The following is an 18,612-nucleotide window of genomic DNA, read 5'->3' as shown; positions in this document are numbered from 1 at the left end:
ATTTTTACTTTACAGCCACCATGAGATTGACATGTGTGGCTTAGAGTGAAATATCTTGCCAGCTATTGGATGGATCCCAGTGAAGTTTTTAAGGCCACAAAATGATATATTTTAATGCCTGTGCCACCAGTAGGTCAGATTTTTAATTTGTGCAATATATAACCAAATATCAGCTAAACCTGATGTCGTTTTTGTATGTATCACAATACAGGGGGTTACAGGGGTTACAATTCAATATATTACAATATATTGCAGTACGGTGAGGAAGGCAATATTGTGATTTATTTTTTTTAATTTAGTTTTAATAAAAATGTCATAGTATAAAGAACAATCAATCTGCATTTATTTTTATCACAGTCACTGTAACATCCAATATCATAGCCCTCAGTTTACAAAAATCAATAGGTTATTGAGAATAGATACAATATCACCAAACAAAATATCCTGATATGGTATTTTTAGATATTTTCTCACACCCCTAGTTGTGTGTGGGTTTATTTGTTTGTTTGTTAGTCTGTCAGCAGGATTACAGAAAAACTACTGGCCCGATTTTCATTAAAATTTGTGGAAGGGTGTAGTGTGGGCCAAGGAAGAACCCATCGGATTTTTGAGTGGATCTGAATCACAGATACAGAAATTATTTTTGCCATTCTTTTCGGCTAAATTGACTGAATTTGTCCATCATGCGCCATAATAAAAGGGAATGTTTTTTACAGCCACCTCAAACATCACTGTAGAAACGAGTGCCGCAGGTATGTAAGAAATAATCAGATGTGATTTTTTTTCGGATTAAACTGGAATTCCAGATTTTTTTTAATTAATTAATTAAAGTGAATGGTGTGCAGATTTGCATATCGTAGAAGTCTGGACTATTCTCCGAGTGCCTTTCAAGTTTGCAAATGTAATCATGCTAACACACTAAAATAATCTGGAGAACATGATAAATATTACACCTGCTAAACAGCAGCATGTTAGCATTGTCATTGTGAGCATGTTAGCATCCTGATGCTAGTAAAGTACAGGTGTTGTAGACTCTTATTTTTGTCCATAACTGCTAGATTTCTTATAGAAGTTCTTTATTGAGTTAATTTTAACCTTATTTTGCATCATTTGAAAACTGTTGAAAATATTTCCCGGGCCATGCATGATTTACACATTCATTTGACTACACGTTGTATGATACTTAATGAACTACTTTCCTTCATTTTCTTTATTTTCCTTCAAGGACAAGTGATTTTCTTCAAGCTCAGTCAGAACCACACACTGCCAGTCTGTCTGTCTGTCTGTCTAATTTGAAAAGGTGTAATTTAAGTAAATTAATCAATAGGCAGAAACAACAAGTATTTTCCTTTTTAAAAGGCATATGGCACATGTTGTATAATATTTATGTCTACCAGCTGTGCTATTTTGACTGTGTTTTTAACACGGGCTTGGACACACTAATGCATGAATACCCAAAAATGCTAAATTCTAATGCTAATCCAATATATTTTTAATATGCAGTGTTTAACATTGATATTGAATCAAATCCTAATATCTCAAGGTAATACGATTATAAACGGCTTCCCTTACAGATATGTGCTCTTTTCAAAAAAGGAAGGTATCAGCGGTTTGTTTATTAGAAGTGACAGGTTTTATCATAAGCCAAGGTTAGGCTTAATCATTTGACACAGGTTTAGCCAGTGTGTTGTGACAAAATAATTGGATTATAAGGTCCAGATTGAACCAGGGGGGTATTGTTTAGGGCTATGATATCTACCCCCTGTGGATAAAGCCCTAAGAAAGATGTTTCTTCCATACAGAATGATGTAGAAGACATGTAGATGCATTTTTTTCGGTCCATTTCATCAAATGTTAAATCTCAGCTCTCAAATAGCCTAGATTGCGCCTATTGCATCTTTTGTTTTTTTATGTATCAAATCTGTACATTTTCCGCAGGGCTTATCCTATTCATGAAAAAAAAAAAAACATAGATTTGTTTTGGCACACACAGCCTTCAGCAGAGCGTATAAAATCAATTCAGTGAAGAGTCTGTACACACACACACACACACACACACACACACACACACACACACACACACACACACACACACACACACACACACACTGCAACACATGGACATTGCTTTTTGGCTCAGTGCTTTTCACTGTCTCGCTCTCTATGTTCGACCAAAGCTTTGCTGCAGCACTACCTTGTTAACTCAATGTCAGGACATTCAGTACAATACAAGACGAACCAGTACGGTGTTCTGTTATTGGCCGTCACTGAGTTTCTAGATACAATAGCAGCACAGCTGTATGGATGGAAATGTTTGATTTCCATGAAATTGTAATCATTCCAGGTTCCCAGAGGTTAAATCCCACTGATTCTGACTGTCAGTTCTGGTTGACCTTTTTTGTATTGAATGAAATGTCTGAATGAATTCTTGTGACTTTGGTGTAGGGATGCATCTATACCACTTTTTAAGGCCAAAAGTACAAAAAATACTTTGATTTGGGGATTTACCGATACTGAGTACTTCTCACACAGTGACTTTGAAAACATGTTTTATTTCAATCAGATGTTTCTCACTTTGTGACACATGTTGCTAATGTTGTGAAATTTGCCTAAAATCTAAACTGCTGACAATGCTTCTCCTCTGCCTACCCGCGTAACTAACGATTTATACTGATGTTTATGTAATCTCACGCATCACTCATCTATCATGTGCGGTATCGGATAGGGCTGCAAAATATGGTAAAGACATTTTGCGGTTATTTTGACAGATATTGCGTTTGCGATATGATTAGTGTGGGAATAATCGTCTGGAAAAAAACATTAAAATCCTGATAATGTTTTTTTAAATCTGGACAACAAGATTTGTAGGTTTGGGCATCTCTGCAGCATTACAGTGATATACATTATATTATAATGCTGTTTGTCACACATTTTACCTTCTATTAAAAAATTGCAATCTCCCTCATTTGCATATTGCGATTTCGATAATATTACGATTAATTGTGGCCCTTGTATTAGAGAAGTTTTATGATGACAATTACAAGTACATCGGTATTGGTGTATCACTACTTTAGTGATCCTCTGACTTTTCTTTTAGTGCCATCATCCAATCTTAGTTTTTATTTGTCCAGTACTTTATGACCAAATACCTACAGAACTCAACAAAACTAGTAAATTTAGCATGCTGACCTGGTAAACTGCGATTCTGAACATGATTAACATTATGCTTGCAAAACATCCGCATTGTTAACATTGTCATTGCGAGCACGTTGGCATGCCAATTGTAGCATTTGGCTCAAAGCTGCCGTGCCTTAGTTTTACAGAGTGCAGCTTGCATGACTGCAGACTGTGTTTATAATAGCCTTTATTTACTGGGAGAAGTCAACCCAGATCTCTTCTAGCAACACCCTGCTTCACCTGGGAGCTGCCCAGTAAGCTCAGGCCCACTGTCATTGGCCAGTGAATATCTCCACTGGAACAGCTGAGGTTAACTACTGAGCATGAGGTGGCCTTAACTGTGATTATAGCGTGTTTCTCCTGCACTCCTGTCCTAACACACAGGAACCTTTCTTGTTCCTGTGCATTCTTTGAACAACAGTCTCAGGTGTGTGCATCACAACTCTATCATTTAAACAGTAATAAAGTTGCTCTGACGCTTTCAGTCACTTATTTTATTAAAGAAGTTCAATTTTGTTCACAGTTTCATTATTCCCTACCAATAAAACCAAAACTGAATCTCAGGCCTGTTTTCATTGGCCTTGGCCTACTTGCCCGAGCTCTACAGTGTTTTTCCTCCCGCGTTTCGCCCACCTCTGATCTCTCCTCCCTGCCTCTCCTCCTCCTCAGTGGAGTTTCACTGATATGCTGTGTCAGGATCCTGACACAGCACTTCCTCAGTCTCTCCTCAGTTTCAGCTTGCTCCTGCCCCGGAGCACTGACTGCCTCTTTTGGACAATGCCCATCCTTGTTTGCATCGCCCCCTCGTTTCGGGAATCCCGGCATTGCTGGTAACCACTGGTAATCAGGAACGATGAGGTCACTGTCTCTGTTTAGCCTGGCCTTACCATCGAGCCCCCCCTCCCCCCTTTCCCCGTGGCAAGGAGGGGGGATGTGGGTCGCTGTAAAACAATGGAAGCTTTCTCCATTGGGATGATATGGGCTGCCAGGCAGACAGGCAGGCGGCAGGCAAGCAGACGGACAAAAAGACAGACAGTCAGGGAGACAACCTAATCCAAGACAAAGACATCCTGCTTTTGACACCTTAATGGAGCAGGTATTAATGGTTACAGTATTTCCAGCATGTATTACTCCTTCCTCCCACTCAGTAAACACACAAAACGGAATGGAGTCTGTGTTCTGATTTGCTCATCGTCTTCATCATCATCATATAGGTTGACCTGTATTTAACTGGCTTGAGTGCAAACAGAAGGCAGGGAGAAATGATGATGAACTGTAGTTACACAGTTACTTTGGTATTGCAGTTATGTCATGAGGTTGTGAATCTAGTTTTTTGCCAACTTTTAGTTTGAGTGTGCTAGTAGTATTTCACTTTCAGATTGAGTCAAGAAACTTTCACTTGTAGACTCACATCATTCCCCAAAACATGCTGCCCCATCTCACGTTAAATCTGACATGGGGTGGGGGAGGTTTCCCCTGTTGCACATTCAGTCTGCAAAAACTGAATCATATCTTCTCAGTGTGAAAAGGTAGCGAGTGTGAGAAGATTAAAATTGACATGGGCCAGCTCTTCAAAGAAGCAGCATACATCTCATTAAATTTACAAGCATTCATTTTAAAGTCCAAACAGTGCCATAAATTCATTAAACCTGCTTTGGTCTTGATTTCTTCTTCTCCATTATAAAGCTCTCACAGCATTCATTCTCAAGAGCTCAGCCATCCATTTGTCTTTATTAGACCTGACATGTTTCCTGCTATTTATTTTTGCACAGTGTTGTTTGCATTAATTATAAGCATTTTATTCCTCGCGCATCAACGGACAGGTTCCCCTCAAGAGAGGAAAATCTTCTGTTTGGTAGAAATAGCCCGGTGGAGGGTTACGTTTGGTCGTTTCTGCTTACTAATGTGTGACAGGTGGCTGGATATGATTGTAGTTTTGTCCTGTGAATTTGCATATTGGTTCCTGTCCTCAGTCTGTTGGTTCGACAGAAAGCTGCAGGGTGTCTGTGCCGTCTTAAAAAGACCAATAATATAAAAGGTCTTGAATATGATTTTGACAGGCCTTTAAAAATTGATTGCATTAAAGAAGTTAACATTACTTGTATTAAGTTTCATTTTCAGCCTTGCTTTTAAATGCATTTTTGTGAAAAATCATGCTACAAAGTGAAACCGACATGGAATCGTTAATTTAATTAAAATCAAATCAAATCAAACCAAATTTATTTATATAGCACATTTAAAACAACCAGAGTTGTGCGTAAAGTACATGGTACATATGTAAAAAAGGCACATAATGCCAACAAAAGACAATAAAATAAAAAAAATATATATATAATATAATATAATATAAAAATATATAAATATCAGGCCATAACCGATATAAAAAGTCTAAAAAAGTCAGAAACCCTGTTTGTAATGGATAAAAGTGCACCATGGACCATTTAGACATGCAAGATACACTAAATAATATGCTAAATTATTGAACCATCCGAGTGCTACAAACTGCACCCTTATCTGTAATCTATAATCTATAGCTATAAATCAGTATGGCAACAGAGGTCAGGCTCAGTACTTTTCCATATCAGTCTAAATCACTCTGTGGCAGCAGGACATCCTCCAGCACAACCGTTTCCTTCTGATCTGGTAATGGGAAAAACTGTTTGTCAGGATTTGGCTATTGCTGTGACTTTTTTTCTTCTTCCAGGCCCTTTTTCCCTCTGCCATGTTCTTCCAACTATCCCTATTTCTACAATAGCACATTTTTCTACTCATTATAACCCTGCTCTTTATAATTTCACAACTTTTCCCAAGTGTCCCAATGGTTGTTCAAAATGATCATCTAACCACATGTCTACCCGAGAATTTAGACTGGGTGTCTGAGTGCTGTGTGCATTTCTATAATACTGAAACAAATGAGTCCATGGTCAAGACAATTGGTATTCATCTACAACATAAAAAATGGTCCCTTTGGCTCCAGTGTGTCTCATCAGGATGTTACTATTAAATTACATTTGAACTTTAGCTTGGATTGTTTTTGATGCCATATTGAAATCTCTTTGTGTGCCTGAATTCAGTTTAGAGGATTTCTTGTCGAATCTGCCCCAATAGGAAATGCAGTAGATTCCAAAGAAGGCTGCTAATCCTCTCAGTTCATTTGCTTCCTATACTTATCATATTCCTGTATTGATTTTAAATTAAATTGAATTGAATTGAACCTGTTCTTAACATGAAACAAAAATAAAGATGAATGCCGTGTCTTACGTCTGTCCTTGTGCCTCTTCCCTGGTGTCTACCTCAGCACTTGGTCCAGTGGGACGCCGGGAACCCAGAATGTTTGCTCCAGCTGGTGAAGGAGCTTATCCAGCAGTACCACCACTACCAGTGCCAGCGTCTGCGAGAAAGCTCCAGGCTGCTCTTTGAGTATGATAGCCTGCTGGAGGACCCCAACTACGGCCGCAACATGGAGATCTATGCAGGACGCAAGAACAGCTGGGTAGGCAACTGCTTAATGTCCTAAAGTTTCCAAAACTAGAGACATGTGATGGCAAGAAAATGCATGAAAACACTGTTCACATGTTATTGCTATAGCTTTGTAAAGGTTGATATGGAATGATATGAGCAGGGTCTGACTTTACTTTACACTCCTATGCCATTTTTCCAAAAGCTTTTTTATAGAATACAATTCTTATACATCATTACATGCAATTTTGTATGCACGCCTCAGAAGAAATTTCCACAGGAAATGGCATATAGTAAGACTTCCTGTGTGACTGTACAAAAGAGCTAGTGTCAGACAAGGCAGAATCATGTGTTTGTGATTTGGAACATTTATTTAGACTATTCCCAATATGCTGCCTTATGGTACATGGTTTTCAGACCACTGTGCCAGCATGTTGGCATCTGCATGTACACTACGAGTGCATGTAAAGCAGACCTTTAAATTGTTAGAACTACAGGGATATAATGCTTCCAAAAACAGAGTTTGTATTTCATATCATGTGTATTTGAACACGAATATCTTTACATAAAATGTGTTTAGCTAATAAACTGTGGAACTAATGAAAGTGATAATTAACCAAACTAATGACCTGATGAGCACAATCTTTTTTTGCTTAATATGTCACAGTGAGGCATTAAGCATATATCAAGTAAAGTATTTCAATTAATTAGGAGCTTTAAAACCGATTGATGCCCCCATAGTTTTGATTGGTTAAGGCATGTCTTATAACAGCAATTTCCCCGATGCATTTTCTGGCCGGGGAGTCTAAAACGGCCAAAAATACCCAAAACAATATCTTTAAAAAAAAAAAATAAATAAAGAATATATTTTGCTGAATTAATTCTGTCTGTGAAATGCCCGTTGCAAAATCACATCATGTTTTTTACAGAAGACATAATAAGGGCCTTATGAAGGGTCTTATTAGCGGTGGCTGGGTAGGTTGGTGCTTCCAGCAAAGTTGTGGAGTTTTTTGCCAGCGACCAATCACTGCACTACTTGAGCAAATGACATTCCCTTTTAAGCAGAAAAACTGTGTTCCGTTTGCTGATTAAGGCTGGGTGTCAAACCTAAATACTTCCTGAGTGCTGACCAAAATGTGCCTGCAGTTCACTTTATGTCTTACTGTCCCACGAGAGGAAATTCAATTTGCAGCAAAGCAGCATGGAAACATAAAACATAAATACATAAAAACTATAAAAATACAGTAAGACAATTGAAGAGTGCTGGCACTATACACACAATACACAACACAATAAAAAGTCCCTGTGATAAAAGCAAGCACAACAGCAGCATTAAGAGCAGGGATAAGAGGTAGTTTATTTTAGTTTGGGTGTATTAGAATGAAGAGAATATGGGATAAATAAAAACCTGGAGACCTGTGCCTCTGATGCCAAATTCCTTAAAGAGATGATGGTCTGGATTTGCTATGACATCACTAACTTTACAGTCAGTTTTGACCAGTTTCAACAATAAGTCAATGATAGATCTGTATAATAGCACCATCAGCTTTCTGTCGGCATTAAATACATTTAACTTCCACAGAAAATACCATGGCTCTCAACACTTTGTGTTCTTCAGCACTGGTCTGAGAACTGGTCTGAGAAGGTGGCAGTGGTGTTTCTGAGGTCCATAGCCGTATATTTGGTTTTAGAAATGTTTAGTCCCATCACACCACTGTACAAGATCACTGACCACAGACCTATACAATGACTCACTTCCATGAAACAGACTGACAACAACTGTGTCATATGTGAATTTAAGAATGTGCCTGTCCTTGTCCTCGGGACAGGACACAACCCTGCAGAGGACAAATGCTGCTTTACAGTACAATATAAAACAACATTTCTAACCTTTCACCTTTCAATCCATTAGTTCTTTTTTTAACATTTTGAATTGAGTAGCATATTTTGTTAAGGGTTAAAGCACATAATAATAATTATAATCCCCAAACTAATGTGTGTGTGTAACTGCTACAGAATCTCAGGTATTGGAATTTTTTAAACACTACCCAGCCTTGTTGTTGCTGATAGTAATTATATCTGCAGACTGTATGTTTTCACCTTTACGTCATGATTTACACCAAAAAATCACCATATAACCTGTGTGTTCTTTACCTCTGTTCCTTGTTCTCCAGACGGGAGAGTTTTCAGCCCGTTTCCTTCTTAAACTCCCTGTGGACTTCAGCAACATCCCTGTCTATCTCCTTAAGGTAAACCACCTAACCCATACACATTTTGACTCACAATAAGGGTGCACACCATTATGTACACACACACACACACACACACACACACACACACAACAAAAAACACACACACACACAAACCTGCAGACTTGTTAGTCTCAAAGTAGATTTTGCCATGACATGAGCTCCCTTAAGATACAATGAGATATCATGAGTCTTCATTTGTTTACCTGTGTGTGTGTCCATGTGTTTTTTATGTGTGCAATGATAACGGCAGGATTTATTCAAATGATCTGCAATGCAACTGTGTGTGTGTGTGTGTGCGTGTGTGCGTGCGTACATGTATGCAGACTCCGGTCTTGAGGGCTGTGAGTTGACTAATCAGCAAGCCGTCACTCTCGATCTGCTCTGAGCCGCGTGGTGTCTGGAGGCAGCTTAGCCCGAACTCTCTCTCTCTCTCTCTCTCTCTCTCTCTCTCTCTCTCTCTCTCTCTCTCTCTCTCTCTCTCTCTCTCTCTCTCATCAGTGATTGCCTTTACCCCTCTCTCACTGTCTCCCTTCTCTCCGGTTCTCTTTTCACTCTCTATCCCCCCATCTTGGACTGCCTGCATGCTGGAGGCCCTGGTTCTCTGGCCTTTTCCAGCCTGGCCTCTGTTTGTGAGGGGAAATGATGGTAAACATAAGGGAAACAGCAACCACCATCAGCCTCACATCAGCCTTTGTCCCCCATGTCCCTGAGACCTGGAGCACCGAGACTCCCCTCAGCAGGCTTTGAGTGGACTCATTCAAAGTGGAAGTCATATCCTACAGCCGCATTGCCGGTCACGATGATGGAAGAATTTTTATTTATTTTTTTTTTTTACCTGTGTGTCTTGCGAAAGGAAAGTTTCTAGACTCAGCCCTGAGGGGAGCTCTTATTGGTGACATTTCTTTTTCAAACAAGCATGCTGTCACTTGCTGGAGGTTTCTGTGCAGCGGCTTTTGAAAAACGAGGCAGACACACTGACACCTTTAACCAGTGGGTGGTGGTAGCAGTGTAGCCATTGACACAATGTTGTCAAAGAAGAACTCTCTGTAATATTTAGTGATTTTATTAGAGACGAAATCTTGGATGTGGATGTACATTCCTGTCATCCTAATCATATCTTGTTCTTTGCTCCACATGTGCATACACACACACACACACACACACACACACACACACACGTATTATGCTGTATTTGGCAGCTAGGGTATACATAGTATCACCATGGGAGCGCTTGAAGACTAAGGAAGAGTATTGACTCGCAGAGAGGAAAGTAATGAACATCAGCCCACACCTTGTCCACCCACGCTTTACAGAGGAACGGGATTATGAAGCATATAGGCTGGACTCTAAGAACACAAATGTACTGTACGCCAAACCGATGACCTGGATTTTCAGTTTGACAGTTGTCGTGCAATTAGCTCTGTCAGTGTGAATGCTGTCTGCACTCGGTTCCTTTTGTGCATTCATTTCTGCATTGCAAGTAATTCCATACAGTTGTAGAGCAGTTCAAGTGCAATTAATTGACTCATACAGTGCTTCCTGACTGAGCAGACAGATATACCCTATATATTCACTGTAGAATGAACCGCAAGTTTGTCAAATTGAAGATCTGACGCACAGGGCCAGATTCACGGCAACTATTGTGTTGGTTTTTTAATCACAGATTTGACGCATTATGCCCTGAACAAACTGATGCGCCAGGCTGCAGTTAGCACGTCATTTCTGTTAGATGCACCTTTCTCCTCATTTGTGTTTAAGGAGGATCATGCAAATAATAAAAGCAGGTATGCTAAAAATGGTTGTATTGTGCTGAATTTACTAAGGCCACGCAAATTGTGAAAAAAAAATTGCCGGTTGCGGTCCCTTGTGTGTCTTTGATTGGTCTTACTATGCTAAATAATATAATAACCCAATAGCTGCGCTTACTGAGCTCTCCTTCTCTCTCAGAATGCATCCACAGCGCACTACCAGGTTCTGACTGTGTAATGAACTGCTGCCTTGGTAAATGAGGCGCTGAATACATGCAGAAAAACCTCAGTGTACATTTGCCATTTATGTTGTATGTCTGCAGATCAATTTTCATTTTTTTGCATCTGCTGTGCAAAAGAACACCAACTCAGGCGTCATCAGCATCCTTCTCATTCATTTTAAAGGGACCACTGTGTTGATACAATCATCGCAATGAAAGATGAAGCGATTGTCACTGATTGATAGTCCCACCATGCAGGGTTTTGCTCATAAGCTTTCAAAGTTGTGGATCTGTTACTTAAACTGAAGTTCCTCGATCATACTTATTCATCTCAGTGGTACCTGAAGCAACACGCCCCCACCAGTGCAACCCCTTGCATTATTTTAACAAAGGCCTGTTTTCAGTCTGAACGCCCACTAAGCCTCCAGAATGAGTTACAAGCTATTTAACAGCCGGTCTGTCTTTACGGAAAACACTTCAAAAATCAGAAAGGTGATGCTTTCCCAGACAGAATATAAGCCATCAGCCAGGTACTGTAGGTAGAGGTCAGACTGTTGATCCTGATTTGAATCAACCTCCTCATCAAATCCATGGATGTCCTTGCTTGAGGAGGAGGAGGAGGGGGCGGGGGGGGGTTTGGCGCTGAAGCGGAAATCTGTTCAGACATAGGCTACTCTGCGCTGCTAGTGAATGCCGAGATGTTGCTGGTGGGCGCAGAGCTGTGGAGGACGACTGTTACCTGAAGCGAAGCATCCGCGTGGTCTGAGCTCACCACAGTGGACATGTTTACCTTCCTGCATGGACTGCCCAGCCTCGGGGAGGGGGGGAGGAATGCAAGTTTATTATTTATTTGTTTATTTATTTACTGATTTTTATTTTTTTTAACGGGGGCAGCCCGTCATAGTCAAAATGAAAGAGTTAGAAGGACACTGAGAGCGGAGATGAAGGGAAGATAGTGAAATGCACACAGATGGCAGTTGGCAGTTTTCTTCCCCTTTAAAGGGCATGTGGTCCTTTTGGGCACTGTTTTAGTGTCTCATGCTTTGATCGTACCTTGACCTCTGGGTTGTCACCCGTTTGAAGTTGCTTTTACTCATACCCTCTCATTTAGCATTGACCCTTGACCTCCCACTGCTTAGCTTTTTGTTCATATGTCTCAGGTATTTTAGTGCGCTTGCTGGTTGCAGTACAATGTGTCTCATTCCTTATGGTCTAGTTAACACATCCATTCTAGGAGGTTATAAAAGATAAAACATGTTAGATTTTTGGTTTAAAAAAAAATGATGGCGTAGACGTTGATACACACTAATTCTACAATACATTTCTCATCCTGCTTCATGTCACGTTTCTCGTGAGCACATTATTTTTCTAATTACGGCGCTGACCTTTTCGTTAAAACATGTCCCTCTTGCTTCTCACTAGACTGTCTGTCTGTCCGTCCATCCTCGCTCTGTAGAGTACACATATGTGCAGCGGCGGCTTGCCTCTAAATGTCCACACTGATCTGCATGGAGTGACGCCACATTCGTGACTGAGCCCTCTGCTCTCGCTTCACTTGAGCTTTGTTTCCCCCACAAGCGCTGACCCATGTCACCAGCTCCAAAGCAATCTGTGTGTGTGTGTGTGTGTGTGTGTGTGTGTGTGTGTGCATCTGTCTGTGTGTGTGTGTGTGTGTGTGTGTGTGTGTGTGTGTGTGTGTGTGTGTGTGTGTGTGTGCATCTGTCTGTGTGTGTGCGTGTCTGTCTGTGTGTCTGTGTGCGTGTGTGTGTGTCTGTGTGCGTGTGTGTGTGTCTGTGTGTCTGTGTGCACGTCTGTCTGTCTGTGTGTGTGTGTGTGTGCGCGCGCGGTGCGTCTGTCTGTGTGTGTGTGTGTGTGTGTGTGTGTGTATGTGCGTCTGTCTGTGTGTGTGTGTGTCTGTGTACTATCATTGATCCAATATGATGTTTCAGGTGATCCAAGTCTTGTGTCTGCTGTTTTATAACGTGTGTCTGTGTGTGTCTGTGTGTGTGTGTGTGTGTGTGTGTGTGTGTGTGTGTGTGTGTGTGTGTGTGAGTGTGTGTGTGTGTGTGTGTGTGTGTGTGTGTGTGTGTGTGTGTGTGTGTGTGTGAGATTCCGAAGTAGCAGATTAAAAAACTGAAACATGAACAAGAATTGTATGAACTGAAGAGTTAATTTATTTTCTTTATTTATCATTATTTAACAGAAATATCCTCATAAACCCCTGTGTGCAATGTTTACAGCCATCGGTGTGTCTGTTAAAGCTGTAAAAAGCCCTTATTGTTGATGAGTTAGATGAAAGATCGACACCACTCTCATGCTTGTTCATTAAATATACTGCTACAGCCAGCAGCTTGTTAGCTTAGCTTAGCACAAAGAATTGAAACAAGGGGGGAAAGATTAGACATAACAGATAAAACGTGTTAGCTAATGAGCTTTAGAGGTGCCGGTAGGCAGATCCTGTTGCCTTTGGACAGGGCCAGGCTTTCTTCTTGTTTCCAGTCATTGTGCTAAGCTAAGCTAACTGGCTGTTGGCTATAGCCTCATATTTAACATCAGTGAGAGTGACATCGAGCTTCTCATCTATCTCTCTGTCAGAATGAAAATTAGCATTATTTTCAACTACCGCTTTAACGCCAGACTTGTATTTGTAAGTTTTTAAACCTTTTTCATCCCAAGCCTCTCTAATGCCCAGCAACCAGCCTCCCACTCCCCCAGGTCAATGTTGCTTCCTGCCAGACTGACCTGAGGGAGGCTTGCATTCAGCCCTGGGCATTCCTGTATCCTCGTTTTGTCTGTACAAGCTGTGTATGCTTCAACAACAGCACTTACATCTAATTATTTTTACTCTAATTATTTTTGGTCCTGCATCCCCCCCCCCTTACACACACACACACACACACACACACACACACACACACACACACACACACACACACACTTTAACCTTCGGAGCTCCACAGGCAGCAACTGACAGGGGAGGGTCAGGGTGAAGCAGAGCCTTGGGCTCTCGTTCTGTCTTTTCATTTGTGGTGCCAGCGTCACTGACTCGATTATTTCTGTACTTCCTTTTCATTTCCTGTCTTGTTTTTTTTTTTGTTCTTTCATCCAAATATCAACTCTTGAATTAGCCTTGAGCAAATGTTGCACTCCCAAAATTTTTTTTTTTGATAAATGAGAGATTTAAAATAAAAACTGAATACACAAATCGCAGTTATTATTTGAATAATGTTTCCTGCTCCTACTATTTAAAGAGCTACAAATCAGCTTCAGTAAACACTTCAGGAAGGGGGGGAACAACATGAAAACGTCCTCCTAATGATCTTCTTAAAACGTGTTCCTGACGCCCCTCAGGGCTGTGTTTAACAATGGCACTGCCTTCCACCTCGGTAGCAGGAGGGTGAGAGTGCAGCGTTGTCGTCGTCCCTTCCCCCATGGGCACGTTGGAGGAGCCGAGGACAGATTGAGGGTATTGCTGAGGATGGCATCAGAATACGGGGCAAGCACGTCGCAATCTCATGGTGCATGCAGAGGACTCTTGACATGGCACATGACAACAAGCAGACTGTTTTCTTTCGAGTAATAAATTCAACTGCGGTTACACCGGGGACTTTTATCAAAGTGCTTCATTTTTAAATGCTTGAACAGTACACTGAATGTGAGGAAAAGGTTCAGGCAACAATATTAGTGTTGTACATTGGGATTAAGAATGCAATTTTTCTGATGAATATTCCAATTGCAAATTAAGTTGTGATTATTTTGTATAAATGTAACTACTGTCCTGCTGTTGTCTTCTATTTTGTTTGATTTGTGTACTAAACAAACAAGGTCTTGCCAAGCATTATCATAAAAAAAATATCTTGTTTCTGCAAGAATTGAATCACCTAAAATAATAGCTGCTTGTTGCTGATGCCCTTCTAGGGTTCTTTTTACTTTTGTGATTTTTCTATTGAAAAATCCACTCGTTTCCCCTTAAATGTTACAGTTGACATCAGTAAATAATATTCAGGTCATCATAACATTCAAAAGTTTAGTTATTTTTATGGATAACAGCTGCATAGTTGGTGACTTATTGTAATTATGACTGCTGGTAAGTCAGGTCTGACCAAGTGGCAACCTCCGTGGCTGAAAAATGAAGCTAATGTGCCAAAAACTGCAGTTCCTTAAATGGCCACTTGAGGCTGGCTCCAAAAGCCAGTCAATCTCTATAAGCCCTCATATTAAAATGCCCAACCTTACATCTGAACATGTAAGTTAACTGTAAAGTTGTCCCGTCACAGGTGGCTGTTTTCAGTAACAAGCCTCGCTCCACCTCTTTGCCCATTTTTGGATAGGACTTCCAATATAACGATGAATTCACTGTCACCATGTCCATTTTTATTTATACAGTCTATGTATCAAACTGGTGATGATGATACTGGAGCTGCTGGAGCTAACATTGGCTTCACAGGCTCTTGAGATTCAGAAACTGCACTGAAATCGCAAATTTGATATCGAAACAATTACCACAGCGTGGTTGTTTGCATTGCTGAAGGGCATTCACAATTCCAGCTTTGACCCAACGACTAACGAAGAAAAATATCCCTATGACCTATAGCTTCTTTAAGAGTTGTGTTACCGTTTTAGGGTTAAATGGGTTATGAATGCATCAAACCAGAAGCGTCACTGATAGCTTGAGGTCAGCTTTTGATTAATTCAAGGGGCTGTGGTAAATAGATGTTTATTCAAATCAATTGATCCTACCATCCCACTCTTCACCTCTATGTATTTCTGTATTGGCTGATACTGTGTGTCTCAAAGTGAGGTTTTAAAATAGATCAAGAACGTTAACAGCAGTCAGTCAAGGCCAAGTAATGAACTCATTTACTGCAAATGATGGAGCCATTATTTGAGCAGTAATCTGCAGTGTTGATGAATGTTTGTTATCCAATTCTAATTGAGTTTACCGCAAACCTGACTTATGATAAGCTTTTGTCATTAAACTGAAAAAAAATCTTTAAGATTTATGATTCTCATACCATTGCGCTCAAATTTGAATTTAAGAAAATAGTTAATTTATTGTATTGTTATGTTACAGTTGTTGAAGCAGAGTGTGCACATTGCCTTCAGTTGTATACAGTAATGGTTTGAAAACCTGGGGAACAGAAGTAATTTCAGTTGCCTATTGAGACATAAACACAGTATGTACATATGCAGGTAGTGTCTGTGTGCTCAGTTGGTTAGTAAAACTAATCTTTTCGTTTCACATATTGAGGTACCAGGCACTTGACCAAGCCCCCAGGAAAAGTATGTGGCTTTTTGGTGATTTCGGTGTGGTGACCACAGGTCACATGACAACTGGGTCCAAAAAGAACCATTACAAAATAAATGGCTATGAAAACTTGAAACAATCATCACACGGACAAAAAATACTCACAATGTGAGCCATTAGGTCAAATAATGCTTGGTGTATTTTTGTGCCGTTCATAATGCACACGTGGTATTCAATTTCCCGAAGGCCAAGATGTCAAATTACTGCAACCAGAAAATGTTTTGTATTTCCGCTTTGTAACTGACCTAAATGATTAATCTGGTATCACCATTTTTGCTGGTTTAAGTTGCTGATAGACAATTGATTAATTTGTACATTTTAAGTATGAAGGGCGAATTGCGACATGTAAGGTAATTCCACCGTTTTCATGTTTTTTTCTTTCGCAACAGATATTGCTTTCAATTAAATCTTTTTGCAAAAGTTTGGAAAATTCCCCAGATCTGTATCATGTTGTCCTAATCAAAACCTTAACTCTGACTCTGATATAAGTGACACTCCCCTGCATTAACCTGAACTTGTTTAAAGCTGTCAGGTAAAATTCAACCACAGAATTACCACATTAAACCATAAGAACCAGTTAAAAAAACAGTCAAATCCTTCAGAGTAGCATTTATAGTACAGTGATTTCCAGTCTTATCAATCTGAGCACCTGACTACTCCTTTAAAAACACTTTTTAACTCAACACCTCCTCTTCACAAAGCCCAGATTAAGGGAGCTGGAGAGTGACACAAAGCCACTTATGTGACGGCCTACACCACTGAATCACCACTGGCGATGGAGCACCTTTCTGGGTATTCCAGGCCGGCATTTACGCTTGTTTGTGTGTTTGTCGGTTTTTTTTTGTGAGGATAGGGTGGCTACCACAGCTCTCAAGATAAGCCAAAAAATCTCATCACTTTCCAGCAGCTGCGGTTACCTTACCTTTCCGGTTGCCACATTATTGTTGCTCCTTTCTCAACCGCTCATGAGGCTTTTGTCGTTTGCGGTTTTCTGTCCAGCTTACGTTCCCCACTGCGTGGCAGTTGAGCTTTTGGAGAAGTCGTGGCTGAAGATAGCCTAGTGCGTCACATGATGAGTCTTTCGCAATTCTCTGCACAGACCTGGAAAACAACACAGTGGCCACTACACACACACACACACACACACACACACACACACACACACACACACACACACACACACACACACACACACACACACACACAATGACACCCATCATTGAAGATCCATTAAGGCTGTGATTAAAATGACCCTCAATCAGCCATTGCAGCTGGTTGTGCAGTCTATGCTATCCATTGTGTCATTTGCTGTGTCATGACCAGAGCAGGGAATTCACTGCATTATTCTTCTGTTGGTTTGACCTGCTGGTTGTGGTTTTTACCACATCGCTTCAAAACAGGTCAAGAGAGTTGTTGTCACTCAGTTGAGATAGAATTATCCGTTACTGGATTACGCATTCTAAAAAGACTGTAGTGTTACCATTTCTGGTGATCATATGACAATAGGAAAAACAAAAAAAATTACCTAATGGCTACCTTCCATCCATTACCTTTTTGTCTTTCTATTCTGGGCCTGTCTGCCACTTTGAGAGAAAGCTCGGGCCTGTGCGTGACTGTTGAGCACTTGGTGCCAAAGCGAGTGGTTGTAATTTGTGGCCTTGCCGTGCCCTTGCACGGTAAACACTGACTAAGAGCTCAGGAATCTTAAGAGCTATAAAATAATTGCAGGTTACTCCCATAATGCCCAGAGTGTTCTGCTCCTTGCCTCAGCTCTGCCTCTTCTGTCTCATCCCTCTTTTTTTTTTCCTTTTTTTCGCACAGCCTCTACTCCTGCTATGCAAAACGTAGTGCTTTCCCCGCTGTATGTGTTGCTTATTACGGTATTTACCTAATGACTCAAAAAAATATTTAGTGATGTGTCATAAAGGCTTAGGAAATGTTTAATGTTCTGCTGTAGCTGTTTAGGATGCTAAAAAGTAATTTCTTTTTTAATTTTGTACAAAAGTTAAACTCATCCTTATTATGTTAATTGCAGTAATTGGGCATATATGGAAATTGATATAACATTATTTTTTCATTTTAATATGAAAATATGAATAGATCTGTTTTTGAAGATTATTATGATATAGTAAAAAGTATTGCAGAGAAGATGTTAGCAGGGTTTACTGTCCTCTTAATTGCAAACACTTGTGGTGGGCTGTGAAGCCAAGACAGCATTGGCCAGGGACAGAATGCTATCTGCACTGTCGTAGGACTCTCTTTATAATGAGTGTACTGTATATTTTGATATCTCATTTGAAATGAACATTTATGACTACCAGTACTGAACATGCAAAGCCAACCTTCAGCTATGTTGTGAATAAATTCAGGGAAAACCAAAGCATATCAAAATGCATTCATGTTGCATTCATAGTGATTTCTGAGTCCTGTTGCTGAGTGATGGCGTA

General features: G+C 40.3%; 1 protein-coding gene across 5 annotated transcripts in view; it reads left to right on the top strand.

The window, feature by feature from the left end:
* The window catches only part of babam2 (BRISC and BRCA1 A complex member 2), a 76,690-nt gene that overhangs the window by 15,243 nt on the left and 42,835 nt on the right, over positions 1 to 18,612 (top strand). For all 5 annotated transcript variants that reach the window (XM_051396155.1, XM_051396156.1, XM_051396159.1 and 2 more), the window contains exons 5-6: positions 6,476 to 6,670; positions 8,811 to 8,885. In XM_051396155.1, coding sequence (XP_051252115.1) covers positions 6,476 to 6,670; positions 8,811 to 8,885 — 270 coding nt within the window. The remainder of the gene's footprint in view (positions 1 to 6,475; positions 6,671 to 8,810; positions 8,886 to 18,612) is intronic.

This window comes from Dicentrarchus labrax, unplaced genomic scaffold (genome assembly GCF_905237075.1).
Source record: "Dicentrarchus labrax unplaced genomic scaffold, dlabrax2021, whole genome shotgun sequence".
Lineage (NCBI taxonomy): Eukaryota > Metazoa > Chordata > Actinopteri > Moronidae > Dicentrarchus > Dicentrarchus labrax.
Note: the sequence above shows the minus strand (reverse complement) of the source record. Positions and strands in the feature narration are given on the sequence as shown.